The 17,152-nt window shown below is 36.0% G+C and overlaps 1 protein-coding gene across 2 annotated transcripts in view; it reads left to right on the plus strand.

Moving 5' to 3' along the window:
- LOC110373623 (RILP-like protein homolog) overlaps positions 1 to 17,152 on the plus strand; it is a 50,917-nt gene extending 33,765 nt beyond the window's left edge. Inside the window, exons 4-9 of one of the 2 annotated variants that reach the window (XM_021330942.3) lie at positions 4,336 to 4,410; positions 7,874 to 7,972; positions 8,327 to 8,508; positions 8,852 to 8,977; positions 10,829 to 10,924; positions 11,783 to 17,152. In XM_021330942.3, coding sequence (XP_021186617.1) covers positions 4,336 to 4,410; positions 7,874 to 7,972; positions 8,327 to 8,508; positions 8,852 to 8,977; positions 10,829 to 10,907 — 561 coding nt within the window. In that variant the 3' untranslated portion in view covers positions 10,908 to 10,924; positions 11,783 to 17,152. The remainder of the gene's footprint in view (positions 1 to 4,335; positions 4,411 to 7,873; positions 7,973 to 8,326; positions 8,509 to 8,851; positions 8,978 to 10,828; positions 10,925 to 11,782) is intronic. The other variant, XM_021330941.3, reaches the window with a different exon arrangement.

Genomic DNA, 17,152 nt, shown 5'->3' on the forward strand with positions numbered 1-17,152 from the left:
AATTTCCTGCCCACTATACCTGTAACCATGTTATTGCATTTTGAACCTAATGTTAAACGTTACAAGGTCTTAACGAAAGAAATGGTTTCTTTAATTAAGGTATCAATTGAACACTCACGTGTGTCGTTGGAAATAGTTTTCAAAATGTAGAAAATGGTTTTCCTACTTGACAGTGGTTCATAGTCCTTATGTTCAGGGGAGAACTCAGAAGTATGACCCCCTAGCTGATGGTTCCTTATTATAATCTGTACAAAATAATGGCGTCATTTGTAAGGCGAAAATAGTTTTTCATCAACAACCATTTTTGATCCCACAAAGAAGTTTGTCGGAGCATCAGTCTAGGTGTACTTACTTTTATAAAAGATACGTTAAGGAGCTTAAAAGACCAAAATTCTAGTCGTATTCCAACTTCAGTAATTTCCGAAGCATTTCGTTCAGTATTTATGCAAATAGGTAGACTCCCCTTTAGCATGAGTCATGGACGTTACTGGTATGCTAAAAAGCCTATGTTCGATCGTTTGGGGCTGTAAGGGGTAAACTAGCGAATAGCACGCCCAATTTACTACTGTATATTCTATGTTAGGGTTTGCGTTTGGACGAAATGTATTTCTTTTTTTAAAGACGGCTTTGTGCATGTTAGCCCAATGTAAAGTTTTATGAAACAAAATTTAGCATTTTATTTATTTACAATGGCGGACTTAACGCCTTATGCGTTTTCTCCCAGTCTAACTTTAGGGGGTGGAGAAATAGCAGAGGTAGGTGAAAAGTTTTTGATATTTAGTTTAAAAACATACAATATATGGATAATAATACATAAACATACATTTTATATTTACTATTTTCTGTTTTATATTTCTTTAAAGTTTTAATTTAGCCTGTGTTCACCTTACTCGTATAATTTTTGTATGACTCAGTCCTCTTATGTCGGGAGCTACCATGGAAAGGATCCGATTTAGTATACAACGCCCACGTTATTAGAATTGTGTAAAGTAATAGAACTTAATTAATGAAGCCTAAGTGATTGTTAGATCAAACAAATTAAAGTGTAAGGTTACTCAAGGTTAATTTGTTTGCAGACGACGAAGAATATAGTTCGATTATTTCTTTAGAAATATTTTCTACTGGTAGAAATAAATTCAGTTTGAAAAAATCTCGATGCTAAAGATCCTAAATGACGTGGGCTTTTTTCTAGCTTTTCCATGTATTTTTATAACAGTCGCGACTTTTTTTTTGCTGGGTTGATTTCAATATCATCCATTCATTGGATTTTTGGCATAAAAATATAATTGAAATAGGAAAAAAAATGTTTTTTATTTAGCTTTTATTTTTTGCGTTAAATAACATCACAGTAGAATCGCGTGCACTCTGCACCTCCACAAAAATAGGGCAAAGTTTACATTTTTATTTAGTTTACAAACTAAAATCCGCACATGTTTATTCAAATAACACCCACTGGCCTGTAGCTTACTGCGTATTTTCTGCTTTAATTCAAGCGTTCTCTGCAAAACGTCTGTTTAAAACTACTGTCCGATGCAGTGGTTGGCATAATTCCTTCACTTGCAGGAACGCGCCTTGAATAATCTAGCCTAGAAATATAAAGGGGATTGGAATACAATAGGGAAGAATTGCGTAGGTTGTTTTAGGAATTGAAATAAATGAAACTTTATAATACTACTCTAGTTTTACTAATACCAGCTGATGATTCCTCCGGTTCGAAATATAATACACAAGGACACAGACAAAATATAAGAATTTTTTAAATCGGTTCAGTAGTTTCGGAGCCTTAATACAAACAAACAAAAACTTTTTCCCTTTTTGTAATATAGGTAATAAAAAATAGGAACAGATAAATTTAACCTAGCACTGGTCTTTAGAAGCTCATTGAGTAAAAATACCATAAATACCATCTTCCTGCCCTTATCACAATTTTATTTACGGGTGGGCGCAGCATCTTTTCTTAATCCATATTACAAGTAACACTCTTTCATTTAGCTTTACGAACTCTCCAGATGCGTTAAGAAAATCAAGTTTACCTTAGCATCTCGTATATTTCATATATTCTAGATCTTTTTGATAAAATGTACGGCATATACCAAGACTAATTCAATTTTGACGCGCCAGCCAGCACTTACGCGGATTTCTACTAAAAAGAGCAGTAAAAGCAATCGTAATTCTATTAGAGGAAAAATCACGACTCCCAGAGGACTTTCTACCAGTACAGGCGTACCACCGAAACTCATTCTGTCTCTATCTAGACTTTTATATAGCTGCAGACTTTGTTTGTCCGTTTGTTTGCTTGGCTGGGCCTCTTTGCATTTTGGACTTTAGCAAAATCGTCTACATTTTCATTTTGGTCATTAGAAACATCGTCTACATACACTCATTTTTAGGAAACTACCATAGTCTTTTCGTCTAATCGCTCTTAATATACCAGTAAATTATTTTAATCTAGAGCTTGGTTCGGTGTCTCGTTGGGTACCTACCCGTTATCATTAAGTTTTGGGGCACCCTTTTATATACAGCTTAATCCTTGGAGAAGATTAAAGAAAGTCCCCATCGCGCTAAGTCCCTTAGCAGTCGAGTGAAAAGCAAAAAAGCCCATAGGCGATTCAAAGTGCTGATTCTATAATCGTGGCCGAGTGAAACCGCGAGGTACAGCTAGCTACTACGTACTTGGCGAGCTTACTTGGCAATTTCGCCGTCTCCGCCAAGACAATTAAATTATACCAGACTTTTTATTCTCGTTCCTATATTTATTGTAGCAATGAACAAGTTTCTGCTTTTAAAATCGGTTTGAAGATACAATTGTTTCTTAATTTTAGAAATAGTCTTTTTGGAAAAGGTTGAGATGAATGGAGTTCGGTTTTGAGTCGTCTTCCTTTGTGATTTTATACGTTCGTGAATCTTTTGTTTTTCTTTCTTACCTTTGATGGTGCTACATTGAAGTATAAGCGATGCTGGGTAAAAAATGCCCCAGTCATTTCTTGGTTAACCAACTTCAAACGTTCTTTTAGACAGACGAGAAATAACAGATCATCAAAAATTATCCTTAAGGCTTTCCACACACGTCGGATTCATAGTAGGACAGACGAACAGGCCGATATTTTGTAGGACGTGCTTACAAAAAATCTACTGACCGACTTTTTGTCGGCATGTGCGTTGCACTATTTCTATCAGTGTGTTCCATTTTTCTCCTACAAAAATCTTTCACCGATTATTATCAGACGTGGGTGGACAGGCTTAGGTATTTTCCTTAATGTTTACGCTATTTATCTATCAGTTCAAATAAAAATAGAGCTCAATAAAAAAAGGGTGACTATACAAACTATCACTACACAGACCCTATAAAGGTTAACCTAGCAATTAACTCCGTAGGTGTTGGCATTTAAGTGGACCGCCCACTGGACAGACAATCTAATAAATGGCGAAACAATTTGAAAGGAATCAATGGGATGTTTTTCTCTATTTCTATTACGTACACACTTATCCTGTGTGATAATATCATCAAGCTAGAACATATAGGAATCTCTTTCTTGGTATATTTATACAGTAAGCTTTTAATCCTTTATGCAATATCTGTCTGTTTGCAATCCCGTTCAAACGACAGTACCGATTGAAATTGAGCACAGATAGGTGGAGCATAGGAGACTAATAAGACTACTTTTCACAGGGATAGAAACACGGGACCCATGTAAAATCGTGTGCGGAATCAAGTTTAAAATATTACGTACGGTTTTTTATTCTCTCGGGATATTCTATTTTTTTAAGAAAATATGTCGTCTGAATGGATTTTTTATGAGAAAAGTTTTCTAGTATCTTGAGTTATTGTGAATGTTACAATGCTTAAGGATCATTGAGATTTTTCGAGAGTACTTCTAACTCGGAATCATTGTTTCTCTTTCACTTTTGCACTTTTTTGTGGTGGCCGTCTTTTATTAAAATAAAAAAATATGTAAAGTAAAATAGAAAGAAGAACAAACAATAGTAATATTGAATCATGTTTTATTTATTCCCACCAAAAACATTGCAATTTACAATAACAACCGTTATCAATTGTATCATCCGCAATCTAAAAGTGGACCTGTCTACTATCTGAACCCCCCGAATCTTGTTATGTTGACAGTATCTTATCAAAGCACAGAAATCAATTATTTTCACGACCCACCAATTTTTATCTAAACATTTGTATCTCAAGATAAAAAAAACTCTACACACGTAGATGTAACCGTTTTGACTAGATCGTCACGTGTTTTTGAACACTGTGTGAATTTTTTTATTCTGTTTGCTGTTTTTGAGTTTTGTGGTGTAAAAATGGCAATTTTGGATGATTTACAGTTGTCGAATCAAGTGGAGAAGTTGGCACAGGTCAGCAGGGACCTCCGGCGGAAACATAAGCAGATACAAAATCAGGTAAGATTGTTTTTATTGGTTTTGAAGCACTGAAATTGTTTGTGCAGAAAGCCCGCTAGTAATTTTGAAGTCTTGAGTAATTTTGACGTGTGACGTTTGTAATGTCAGATTAGAATTGTCATTTTGTATCTTATTTTTTTTTAATTTTGTGGTTTTTCTGTACGAATAATTTCATCCTATTGCACGCAATTTTTTATTTTAATTACAACAAATGCATGTTTTTACTCACGTTAAGAGGTTCTAATTCACAGTGTGTGCTGCATGTCCCTTTGTCCAATTAGATTACTGCAAGAGTTTGTTTGTTTCGCTTTTTGTACACCCCTCATTTTGTACGTTTTTCCTCCGGGCTTAACCATGCACAAATAAATGTCGAGAGCACTTTGAAACCTTTGTCGTTACTAAGCCGCTTTGCATCGTGTCAAATAGGATTTCAAATTGTATTTTAAGTCTCAAAATAAGAGTAGCAAATGAGGGTTTTTTTTAAGTGATCATTTACATCACATTTTTTTTTGTAATTCCAAAATGTAAAGCAGCAATGTCGTTATCGATATCATCTGTACTAATATATTAAAGCAAAATAATTTATTTGCTTGGATGGGCTAATCTCAAAAGCTCTCGGACTGATTTGAAAGATATTTTTGCGTTAAATAGCCCATTTATAGAGGAAGGCTATAAATTACTATTTATATGACTGAACCAGTAGTTCTAATGGACACACTAGAAACTGCTGGCTGAAGCTAGTAATGGTATAGATTGTTCTATGTCTCTCTTCTCTCGTGTCGTGTCGGTTAGACTGAAAGCCAACCCCAACATAGTTTGGGAAAAGGCTCGGAGGGTGATGTCTCTCTTCTCTACGTAGTACTAGTATAAATATATTCAATCTTGTATCTCTAATTTCACTGTAAATGCATCACTGGTTTCCCCTAACATTATTCCACATGACGCTTATCTCAGCAAGCATTTGCCACAGCTGAAGTGCCGGTGCAAGTCCGTGATCTAGCATAAATTGATGCTGCGCATTTGCGGAACACTAAAATGCATCGTGGTCTACACTGATGAATGCAAGCAGTGATATGATTTGTTATGCAGAGCAGACAATATAATTTTTGAAAAGGAAGATAGATGAGGTCTTTAGTAAATATAGTAGTTCATATAGCGGTTAAGTTTTGACCAGAAATGTGGATGTAGAGGAAGGGGGTGACAAAAGAAACAATGGATGAGGGTGAAAGACAACATGACAGTAAAGAAAGCATCTATCTTGTGAGATGAAGTCAGATAGTGATGTATAGAAGAAGACCTGATGTGTCAACCCCAAATAACTAAAACTGGGTAGAATGATGATAACGATATTTCTGTTATACAAGATACTGGTTTTTCGAAAAGACAAACTTGTAAGTTAGTAAGTTAAGCCAGCCAGGATTTAATAGGAAAGTTGACTGTACTAAAAAAACTCTCTGCTTCACTCCAGTCAGATTTCATCTTAATCGGCTTAGCGGTTTAACTGAAAGCGTAACCAAGGATTCACCTACAAGTGTATATAACCGTAAAGATATAAACACAAGTAGACTAATCCATTTATGTTGTGGATTATAATAACCGAACCAACCGTTGCTTAAGTTATTGAAATCTATCCTGATATCATATCAGTCAACAAAACAAAAATTAAACTTTTTTTTATTTGTTTGTACCCAAAAGGTTCCGAAACTACAGAACCGATATGAAAAATTCTTCCACTTTTAAAAAGCTACAATTAACCCGAATAACATAAGCTATATTTTAACCCGGTACGGTCCGTAGTTCCTACGGGATGCAGGTAAAACGGCTGGTAATTCATATAAAACTAATATCAAAATTCAATATCCTATCGCAAAACAGTCGATGGATCGGTTATTGCAATCCACTTATTACTCGGTAGTATATTTGACACACATTCGGTAGAACTGTATCGATTGTTGCTACACTTTGACACTTGAAATAGAGGGTACGGCGTTCGGTTCCGCTGCACACGGCTCTAGATATAAATAGAAGGTGTGTTATGGATAATATTGCAGATTTTGTTGGTATTTTTTTAGTCCATAATTAACGCGAGTGTGATCGCGCCTATCAAGGGATCAATTGGTCCGATTTGCAAAATTCTTCTATTGTAGCGTATTTATTGAGGACGGCAAAAGTTTACTTTTATTCGAAAGTGCGAGTAGTTTTCAAGGGACACGGGTGAAACCGCTGGTGGAAGCTAGTTATTAATAAAAAGTATGAATATTATATACATACAAGTCAATCAAAACATAACGTAAGAAAAACAATATACTAAACCATTTTATAAATAAAATTGTAAGCGGTGGCTGGAATATTTAAAGTAGTTTCCCGGTTTTTAGTTTGTTTATCTGTATGTTCCAGCTACATCTCTATAATACTGAACGGATATTGACGGGATGTACCTTGTATGAAAGCTTTATGTACGACACTAAACATGAGGTATGTACCACTAAAATATCGCAAACGGGAACAGCAGGATTGTGACAGCCAGCTTTGAACTAAAAATATCTAAATCGGTTCATTCGTTTAAGAGCCAGGATGCTACAGAATGAAACACAGACACTCACACACAGACAAACATGGCGGTCAAACTTATAACAGACATCCATTTGCGTCGGTGTTAAAAAAATAGGTATTCTACACTCACACATATATACCCAAACACTATTTAGATTATGTTCACACAAGATGCAACCAATTGTTAATGACGAAAGAGTGCCGGTCATGTGCAGCGTAAACGATTCAGTTTATGATAGGTATTTGTCAAAGCCGACATGAAGTTCTCGCCTGAGACAGTGGAACGCACCCTTGACGTCAGTATATCTAAGAACTAAAGTGCATTAAGCGTATAATTGACGTAAAAGCCCAACGTCAGGCTAAGAGGTCAAGTGCATCATCAACATAAACCTTAGGTTTCTTATAACTATTTATTTACTTACTATGTATGTTATTGTTCAATATTCAAATTAAAAATGTTTGTTTTAAGAAAAACGGTCATTTATGTTGTCGATGAACTTAAGCCTTAGTGAAAGTAGACAATGCTTGATTAAATATTGTTAATAACGTGTCCACTCATGTGTAACTAATGAGCATGATATTTTTTTTATATTTTGCATATATTTGCTAGCACCATTATTATGTTGCTTTTTTTGGTTTATGCATGTTTTCCATATTCTAGTTTCTCTTCTCGTACATAATTATCTATGAAAAATATTTCTAAATAATGATCAAAAGAATAGGACAGAAGCTTAGCACACAGGTTTAACTTTGGTAGAATTTAGCTCAAGTCATTTTTATCTCATATAAAAAAAATATTTCATATTTATATTCTTTCTTTCTTAAATTTTCAAAAACTAATTTAAAATAATATTTCTGGAAATATTCTACGGTTTACTTATGTACTTAATTTCATATTTCCCCATTTCAGATGCGCTTAGTATGTGAGGAGCGTTCGGAGCTGACGGCCATAGTACAGTCACAGCAGAGGGACATCGCCGCGCTTCAGCAAGATAGTGCACAGAACAAGGTTTGTTGTCATGCTTTCAGTGTAGATTTATTCCACTAAGAGCAGTTTTGTCAAGGTTTACAAACAAACAGATGTTTCAAGCGCCTAAAAGATCTCATGCACGAAGACACTATTCGCAAGCCATATTGTCGCGAGTCAAACGGATTCGAACGGTTTGGACGGGCAATATGGATCGCGCAAGCTGGCATGATACAGTTTAAGTTTGCGCACAGATCTACGCAAGATCGGAGAAGCTCGCAAATACAGCGCCAATTTAACTTTTGATTGAAATTATGGCAAAAAAATTCACGTGGCCGAAGCCCGAACAAAAACAGCCCAAATATTGTTTTTGATTGACCACCATTTTGTTTACAGAAGTGCCCCACATGCGGCGTGGCGACTCCTGAAGGCGCTGACGACGACGACCAGTCCTCCAAGCCCACGTTCAGCGTGAGGGAGCTGCGAGCCATCCTGCACGAGCGCAACGAGCTCAAGCTCAAGCTCAGCCGCGCCGAGGAGCAGCTGCACGCGCTGCAGGCTGACCAGCACCACGACAGGTGAGTGCATGTGTGACCAGCCTCCAAGCCCACCTTCAACTGTTGGGGAGATAGTAGCGCCACATCTTCCCAGCAAAAACACCTAGGGGCTGTGAAGAGTGAAGTGAGGGCTTTTTAGGGCTGTCTTATTATTGACGTTCAAACCCGACCGACCCAAACCCCTCCCGCTGTGGGTGTCAGACTCACTGAGTGGGGGAGTGTCAGACTCTTACTGACTAAAACCCATCGTGTTCCTTCGTAGGCCTTTTATGTCCCAGGGCCGCGATAACTATTTCGAACAATCCCGCAGCCCGATGAATATATGCCTCGAATTGAACCTCATCTTCTTTCTCCTCCTTTCCAGTGGCTCCGACACATCTCCGTCAGTAAGCACGGGTGCTGGTGAGGAGGAGGAGGCGCCGGTGCAGGGCCCGCTGCCCGCCGAACCGGACGACGCCCCGTGGAAGCGCAACAGTGGCATCAGGAAGTTGTGAGTATTGCTCCATAGACGGACCCTTAGAGAGAGGAGGAGTGTTTGTACATATTGTTGTGTTGGTAGCGTTTTAAGACCCTCAAATTAAGCGAAGAACTGCTCTGACGAATGATAAGGATCCTGACTCGATGTATATATTTGTGTGAGTGGAGTTCCTAGACCCTCAAATGGGAGGACACTCAGGATTTTTATTGACGGTGTACGAAATTTAAAAATAAAAATTATTTACCTAGTAAAAAAATGCCACCTCGCGGCAAAGAGAAAAGATCCTGAGTCAAATCCCCTAGGAACTTTAGTATGTACAAGTGGTCGGTCATAACTGTATCAAAAATTATTGATCTGAAAATCAAAAATTGGAATGATTAAGCAGATTTATCAAATTGGGGATAAATGATTCCGCTTGTTATTGGTGTGTAAATAGATAAAAAGGATATGATTGGGTCAGTTTTGGTGACTAACAAAAACTACCGTTTATGGTAGAAATTGGTAGGCAGACAATGCATGCCGTATTATATTTATGATACAATTTTGATCAATATAATATTGTAAGCATGCTTCAAGTGGGGATGGTGAAATTTAATTTAAAAAAAAACGAACAACGGAATTGATTAGTGCATGCAATTGTAAAAACGCACGTTTCAAAATATATATTGCACCAGCAGCATCCTTATAAATACCAATGCATTCAACTGATCTATCCTTGACGTAGCTATTTATATTTATGACGACACGTATGTACATTAATTTATTGGATTGAATAAGGTGGCAGTTTACAAAGCACCCTTAAAAATATGGTATTAAAATTTACACTTTGCGATACATTTCAATTGAATTATCACAAGTAAAGATTGCATTTCTCATTGTGGTGTATTGGTTCAAATAAATAATATCACATTTATCATTATTACTAACTCATATTTGTACAGTATTATTGCTATTTACACTAAAAAAATCTAGTTTTATATAATCTTCATATTAACCCTAAAATTAGTACTTAACCGTCAAAATAACCCCACTCCAGCTTATATTTGGTTCTGGTACATTTTTCCCCATAAATATGTTTACCTATGGAAAGCATGAAACTAGCCTTAAGTACTATTCCGTGAATTTATTCAAAATTTCTTTGTTTTTAGGTGTTTTGTGTAGTTTTTAAAAATAATGAAAAATGCAACCAGGGCCGAAAGAGATGGCGCACGGTACTATGCACGGTGTTGCATGTTCGACATTCGACACTACACTGTCATGACCGCTTCACGCTTGACCACTTTCCCCCGATCCTATCCTTTTTTTTGTTTAAACCACACTCTTTTATGTCCAGCACCTTTTCATTTTTATTTGTTTCTGTAATTCTCATACGTAACTTGCTAATACGGTCAGCAAGATCATTTTCGCACATTTTTTTTTCGTTTTTAACAAAAATTTAAATATTTTTAATATTTTTTCAGTACTTTTTTTAATGTGCTGTAGATCAATGCTAATACTTTTTTAATACTTAATAACTCTAGAAAATATTTAACAAAATATATTTTTTACATAAAAATTATAGATTTTTAACATTAATGAGTAGTCAATTTATTTACTATCTTAGGTAGATTTTTTCATTAAAACAAACGACTGAGCTCACGCAGAGATACTGTGTTGCCAGTTGTCAATTCACATACTATTTAAGGTAGAATTTTTCTCACAATTTTTTTTACTAAAATAAATGACTGGACTAACACAGACAGTGTTGCCAGTCGCCAAAAAAAAACTGACCGACTTTTTACCTTTTTTTTAACCTTTCCCCCCTTTTTTATTTTTTCTCCCCTATTTAGTTTTGTGTTGACGTTTGTTTGTTGGGGCGGGTAGGTTCAGGCTGGCGCTGGCGTCTCGACCGGAGAAGAGAGCAGAGGGACCGCCGCGAATCTCTTTCGGCCCTTGGTATTGAAGATGTGTTTGTTGGCGGTACGTGCCGGATTCGAAATTGGGGGGCGTTCTGAATCTGTGCTGATGATTGACGATGTGTATTGAATAAGACGTGACTTCGGACGTGTTTTTCTCGTTTTGGATTTGATGTTAATTAATTATTAAAAGACAAACTGTCGAACACCCGTCCCGAAATGACTTCCGTACCGGCAAAATCAACCTACACCTCAAATTTTTATGTAAAATAGGTCCTTATTGTTCCCAAATATGGTTATTATGTATTTCATTTCTTTTTCAACAATTGGAACGCTATATTATATTGTTCTGGACTTCTAGAACGCTTCGGTATGTGAAAATAACATGTATTCTTTTCTTTAACATTAGTGTTGCCCATTTAGAAAATAAGTTTCTGTTTTGGTAGTTTATTATTTATTTTTTATTTGCATACAGCCAATCACCAGCGCTTTCATTTCAGAGCGTCCTTCAATCGAAAGCCATAATCATGAGAATAAAGACTGAACTAGTATTGTTTGACCAGCAAATGTTTTTACACACAAACACACAGCTTTCACAACCACATAACGCAGTAGATAGTATAGTATTAAATATTATGTTTAAGAAAATGATTACTATGTATTTTAGTCGCGTTACGATATGTGAGTTTTTCAGATTGCAGGTTAAAAGCGAGATGATGATTTGTGTACTTCAGAATTTCTATATACAGTAGTTTCCTAATTAACAAACATTTACACATTGACAAATACGATACTACAATTTTGGTCTGTCGCACTAAAAATTACCAATCGAACTTCAATAAATTTTTGTAGGTTATGGGTAGTGTATGTTCCAATATTCAAAGGGTATGTACTAATACATGTATGTCTGGTGTTTCCACAGTTTTCGCAAGCTCTTTGTTGAGTCTGATCTCACCGTGGGCGCCTTCCAGCGTCGCCACCCGCGCCCCGCCCCCGCCGCCCACGCCCCGCCCACCTCCGCACCCGCGTAGGCACTCCCACCCCCACGCCCCGCCCACCTCACGCCCACCACCCAGCCGCCGCCGCTACTCCGAGCATCCACCATCATCGAAACTGGACCTCCGACAAGAACTACTAGACCTCAACCTTGGAACGCAAGAGTTTGATTCCTGGCTCGGCAACAAGTTCGAAGAAAACGACGAGTTCGAAACTGGACCTTACGACCCAAGGTTTGTGCACGACATTCCTTTACAACGCTCCATTTCTCTAGACAGGGGCATCGACATCTTCAATCATTTGCAGGCCATAGGCTCTGAGACCAGCGTTAGTTCCCTGTGGACGGTAGACTCGGATGGACGGGACAGTTTGACTGACAGATACAGGAGTTTCGAAGATATCCCCACTTCTCCGTACAGGGCGAGAAGCAGGAGTGCATCTTTTGGCGTGGAGACGTTCTCAGAACGGGACTTAGCGTTGGCGGTACTTAACGAGAGTTACAAGGGTCTGGATGCCCCGAGCGGTAGCGTGTCCCCTCAGATACGAAAACTGCAAAGATGTTTCACATTCGCCGGGAGCTTTGACAGTATTAAAGATAGGGGTCCCGTGGAACAAGTCAATGAGCAAAAGATCAAGCCAAAACTTAGGCTGATGATCCCAAATAGGAGGAATAGCACCAGCTGTCCAGTGTCACCAGAAATTAGCAGACTGAGGAGTTTCTTCCCAAGCACAGCAGCTGGTGACACGAACATATCTGATGATGAGGACCAAGTCTTTGAGGTTCAGGAGCCGGTATACAGGAGCATGTCTATCGAGTGGAGCCAGGAGGAAGCTAAAGAAAAACAAAGGAGGTCTGGTCTCCAAACCGTCACGACTGACTTGAGAAAGAAAGTTCTAGTAAAGCAAGGGTTCAAGAGCTGCGAAAACCTCGAAAGGAATCGAGGATCGTCGGAACTCGCTAAAACTTCCAAATATCTTAACTCGAATTTTGTTACATTGAGCAGAACTGCATCATATTCGGGCAACACTGACTCTGTGACATTTGACACATTGCCCACTATAATCATATCCCCCGCTGACTCCGGCGGTGTTGCCAATATATCAAATACTTCCAATTACGTAGAAATAAGTAGGAATTGTGACTGTCGAATATGTAGGGAGGGCGAGGGTAAATATATATTGCGGAGCGCGCTTAGCAAGTTGTTCGTTAAAATTGTTTCTTGTAAAAGTAGAAAGTTGTATTGGGACGAGAATAATAATTTGAATGATAGTGAGATGTACAAGTGTGTAATGCATGTATTGAAACTAATGTTAGGACTTTGGTTGAGACATCTCGACCATAATAAATAGGATAATAACATCCATTTTTTAAAGTAAGAAATAAATAGGTCAAAAATTTTGTCTTCATATTTAAAAATGATGGTAGAAAAGTTAGAAGTTGACACAAGTTTCTACCATTTTATTCCAGTGTTGCCTGTTACAAAGTAAAAATATTACTTTTTTTTGATAAAAATGGATGTTAATACCCTATGTAAAGTATAGTTATTACGAGTTGTTCAATGTTATTATACTTTTAGCAGCTTTTATAATTTAACTGTGAATGCAAAGCTAGGTTCAATTCCTTCATGTATTTCTGTACTAAGCAATTTATTATTTTCTTAAAGAATGGTTATGTATGACTCTGTGATTTTTATTTATTTTTCGAAATGAATGTTCTATGCTAGGTTTCGCATTTGACTTTTATTGAAAGGGCGACTCGGTTAAAAAGTTTTAAGCATTCCAATATTGAAATATCAACCTTAACGACATCATAATAAGGTTAAAATTTAAATTGCCGAGTCGTCTTTTCAGTAAGACTGAACTATGCCAAGCTAAAGAAATTCTGTCGTTGTGCAGCTATTAGAAATATATGTCTATGGTCATGTTATATGATATTTGGCTAAGTTTTTATATAAAGGCTGTGTGAGACTTCCTGTGCCCACGAACTGTCAAACTGAAATGTCATTTTCAACTGTGCAATTGACAGTAGCTGTCAGTCAGTACAAACGACGGTATTTGACCTTGAAAACTGACAGCTGTCAACTGCAAAAAATATTCGGAACTCCTGTATGTGTAAAGTGCAGCTTTGCAATCGTACCTGCAATAATAAATTGTATTTATAATACTCAAAATTGTTATTCGAGAAGTATTGAGGGCACAAGGAATGTAAATGTTACAGGCACCACGCAACTTTGCTATTCTGAAGTTAGCTATTTGATTGATCGAGGTATAGCTGATGAACGGCGAAGGAAAACCTGGACTATAAAGTCTGAAATCACCAACCCGCATTGAGCAAGCGTGGTGATTAACGCTCAATCCTTCTCCGTGTGAGAGGAGGCTGCAGCCAAGCAGTGGGACGATTAAAAGGCTGATGATGATGATGAAATATGCAGTAGTATTTTGTTATTTTTTTGACTATTGTGAAGTCAGTAATATCTAGCTTCACTGCAATGTCAATGAGAAATCAAATAGTCAAATGCCTAAATTCAGACTAGCACAGTTATTTGGTGTGAAAAAAAAAGATGTCTGACTAATGCAAAAAAAAAATATTTAACCTTTTACGTAGCGACTTAGATATTATAAGTAAGGTCGTATTATTGGTATGTGTTAGCGCCTTATCTATACTAATGTTATGAAGCTGAAGTCTGTTTGTTTGAACGCGCTAATCAGTAGTTCCCACGGGATGCGGGTGAAATCGCGAATACTGTATTCTTGTCAATTTCTAACTGTGTGTGAGAAGTTTACACTTCGGGACAGATACATTGGGACACCTTTTATATTAATATTGTTTTATCTGCATGTGGCTTGAACTGGGCCAAAAGAATATTGGATTACATTTAAGTGCACATGTAGGGAAAACAGTAATTGCTTTTATTAATTGTCCCGTATTGTAATCTTGTGTAGTAAGGCTGTTTAACGAAATTTTACTGGTGGGATTATTAAATGAAATAATATAAAATATAACCAATATACGTTCGGAATAACTTTAGACTTTTAATAATTATACAAATATAGTTTCGTTAAACAGTTCTTTAAGACACGAAAAGTTGCCCTTTAGTGACAAAACTGTGTACTTGACTTTCAAATGTATGTGAAGAGGTATATTAAATACTATATATACATTGTATGTGATATCGCAGCGAATGTAGATATGTTCTTCCATTTTACTAACCAAACTGTACTTCTGTCATAGACGAAAAACATTTTTGTATAAACATGATATTAATTATAATTCGCACGCAAGAAAAGGCACATAAATATAAAATCTTGAGCGGTGAGCAAAAGAATGAATGAGTGAGTGAATGAATTCGTTAACATTTTTGACATTAATCGAATATTTTGAACGTCTATGACAGAAGTGAAGTTTAGAAAATTTCTCGACTTGTAAATTGTACCATTTTTAAATGATACTTCTCTGCATCTTTTCTTGTAAGAGTGAGTGCCATGAATGTTGGTTAAAAAGGCCAAACATAACATATCCTTCTTTGGTCTCGGTATAGGCTACGGACTTTTTGTATTCGCTTAATCATACACTCTCGGCCAATTATATATACACACTTCATCGTGCACTACCGGCCAGAAAATATGGGTCACTAAAATAATGTTGAATTAATGCGATTTTATATGTTGACCATCAGTATTTTTTCACTTATGGCCTAATATTTTAATGTATTTGACTCGATTGATATTATGATATTAGTTTTTATTTTCGTTTTCATGTTAAAAGTATTAAGTTACCAAATAAAAATAGCCTAAATCTTTAATAGTGGAGTGTTTTTCGAGTAAATCAGTGGTTAATGGTAATTCTGGTGCTTATGAATGCTATTACTACAAACTGCCATCTCTATACTTTGCCGCTATAGTTTTTATGGTGCTAAAATAGCGTCGCTTCATCAAAATAATTATGAAAAAAATCCAGAAAACATGCAACATAATACAAATAAAGTCACAAACTTTAACTACTGATTACTCGAAAAATACTCGAAAATATTTATTTCACTAGATAATACAAATTGTAGCACATCGACAATAAGACACGTTTTTGAGAAAAAAAAGTTAAAAAATGACTAGACTAGGAAACCAGTTGAAGTTTGACATGAATAGTGAACATTTAGTGTTAATAGTCCCGGTAATAACGTAATGGTAAGAACTTTTTCAGGTTTTACACAAAATATTCCTTCAAAATGCATCGTTATTTTGTTTGGGAAGACTTTTGACTGAAGAAAGTACATTTTTATAGATGTTTTTGTGTATAAATGATCTTGATTCGTGAATAACAATTAAAATGGAAGTACAATGTTGTTAATTAACAATTTCGTAATTTATTATCGCTCCATTGTTATATGATTGTAAAATATTCAGTACCATACAGTAATAGTTTAAGTTCTAGTAAATATGCCCAGTGCTATTTAGTGACTATGTACAGTATTATAATTATAACAAAAATATACTAACAAATTAATTATAATGTACTAACAAATTCTTACTCAGTCCACGCTAAAGTTTCTCGTACGTATTTAAAAATAAATTAACTTGACAATGTAAAATATATCCGCCATTTCCCACACATAATAACGATGCATTTAACACGATGTGAAGTGCCTACAGCTCATCACAATACACGTCTTTATATTTAAATATATATTATTAACAGTTTCTTAGTAGTTTTTAACGGTTATTTATAAATAAAAATAAAATAAAAAATATTGTGCTATCCGTTATCTGTATATGTGGGCAAGTTTTTATGTCCGCGAGTGTAGTTTTAGATTATCATTCCATATTTTTAGGCTGTCGTTTATTTTTTCTTAATTTTTATTTTTAATTCTAGTCACAGTGCTGCTGGGTACTAGATTTTAGGGGTTTATTACTGTGATTGAGACTTTTTGGCGGGAATTGTTCAAAAGAGGTTCTATTAAAAAAATATTTTTGAGATTTTTTTTCGAATTTTATGACAAAAAATTTAATTTTTGATATTTTATTGCAAATTCTACTGGTTGACTGTTTAGTAATTATTTTATGTAAATGCACAATTTTCGCCAAAAATTACTCTTTTTAAATTAAAAACACATTTCCAATGGGTTGAAGGGAACACAGGCACTTTAGTTTGATACCTTTGCCTACTCAAACTAATTTCTTGAAAACTAAAAGTTGTCACGTAGTGATTATTATGTTGTAAAGACATTGGTACCTTAATGTATAATGTAATATTTATAAGTTGACTGTGTCAAAATAATTATATCATCTGTTTATATTGTAA

The sequence above is a fragment of the Helicoverpa armigera genome, chromosome 22 (genome assembly GCF_030705265.1).
Source record: "Helicoverpa armigera isolate CAAS_96S chromosome 22, ASM3070526v1, whole genome shotgun sequence".
Taxonomy (NCBI): domain Eukaryota; kingdom Metazoa; phylum Arthropoda; class Insecta; order Lepidoptera; family Noctuidae; genus Helicoverpa; species Helicoverpa armigera.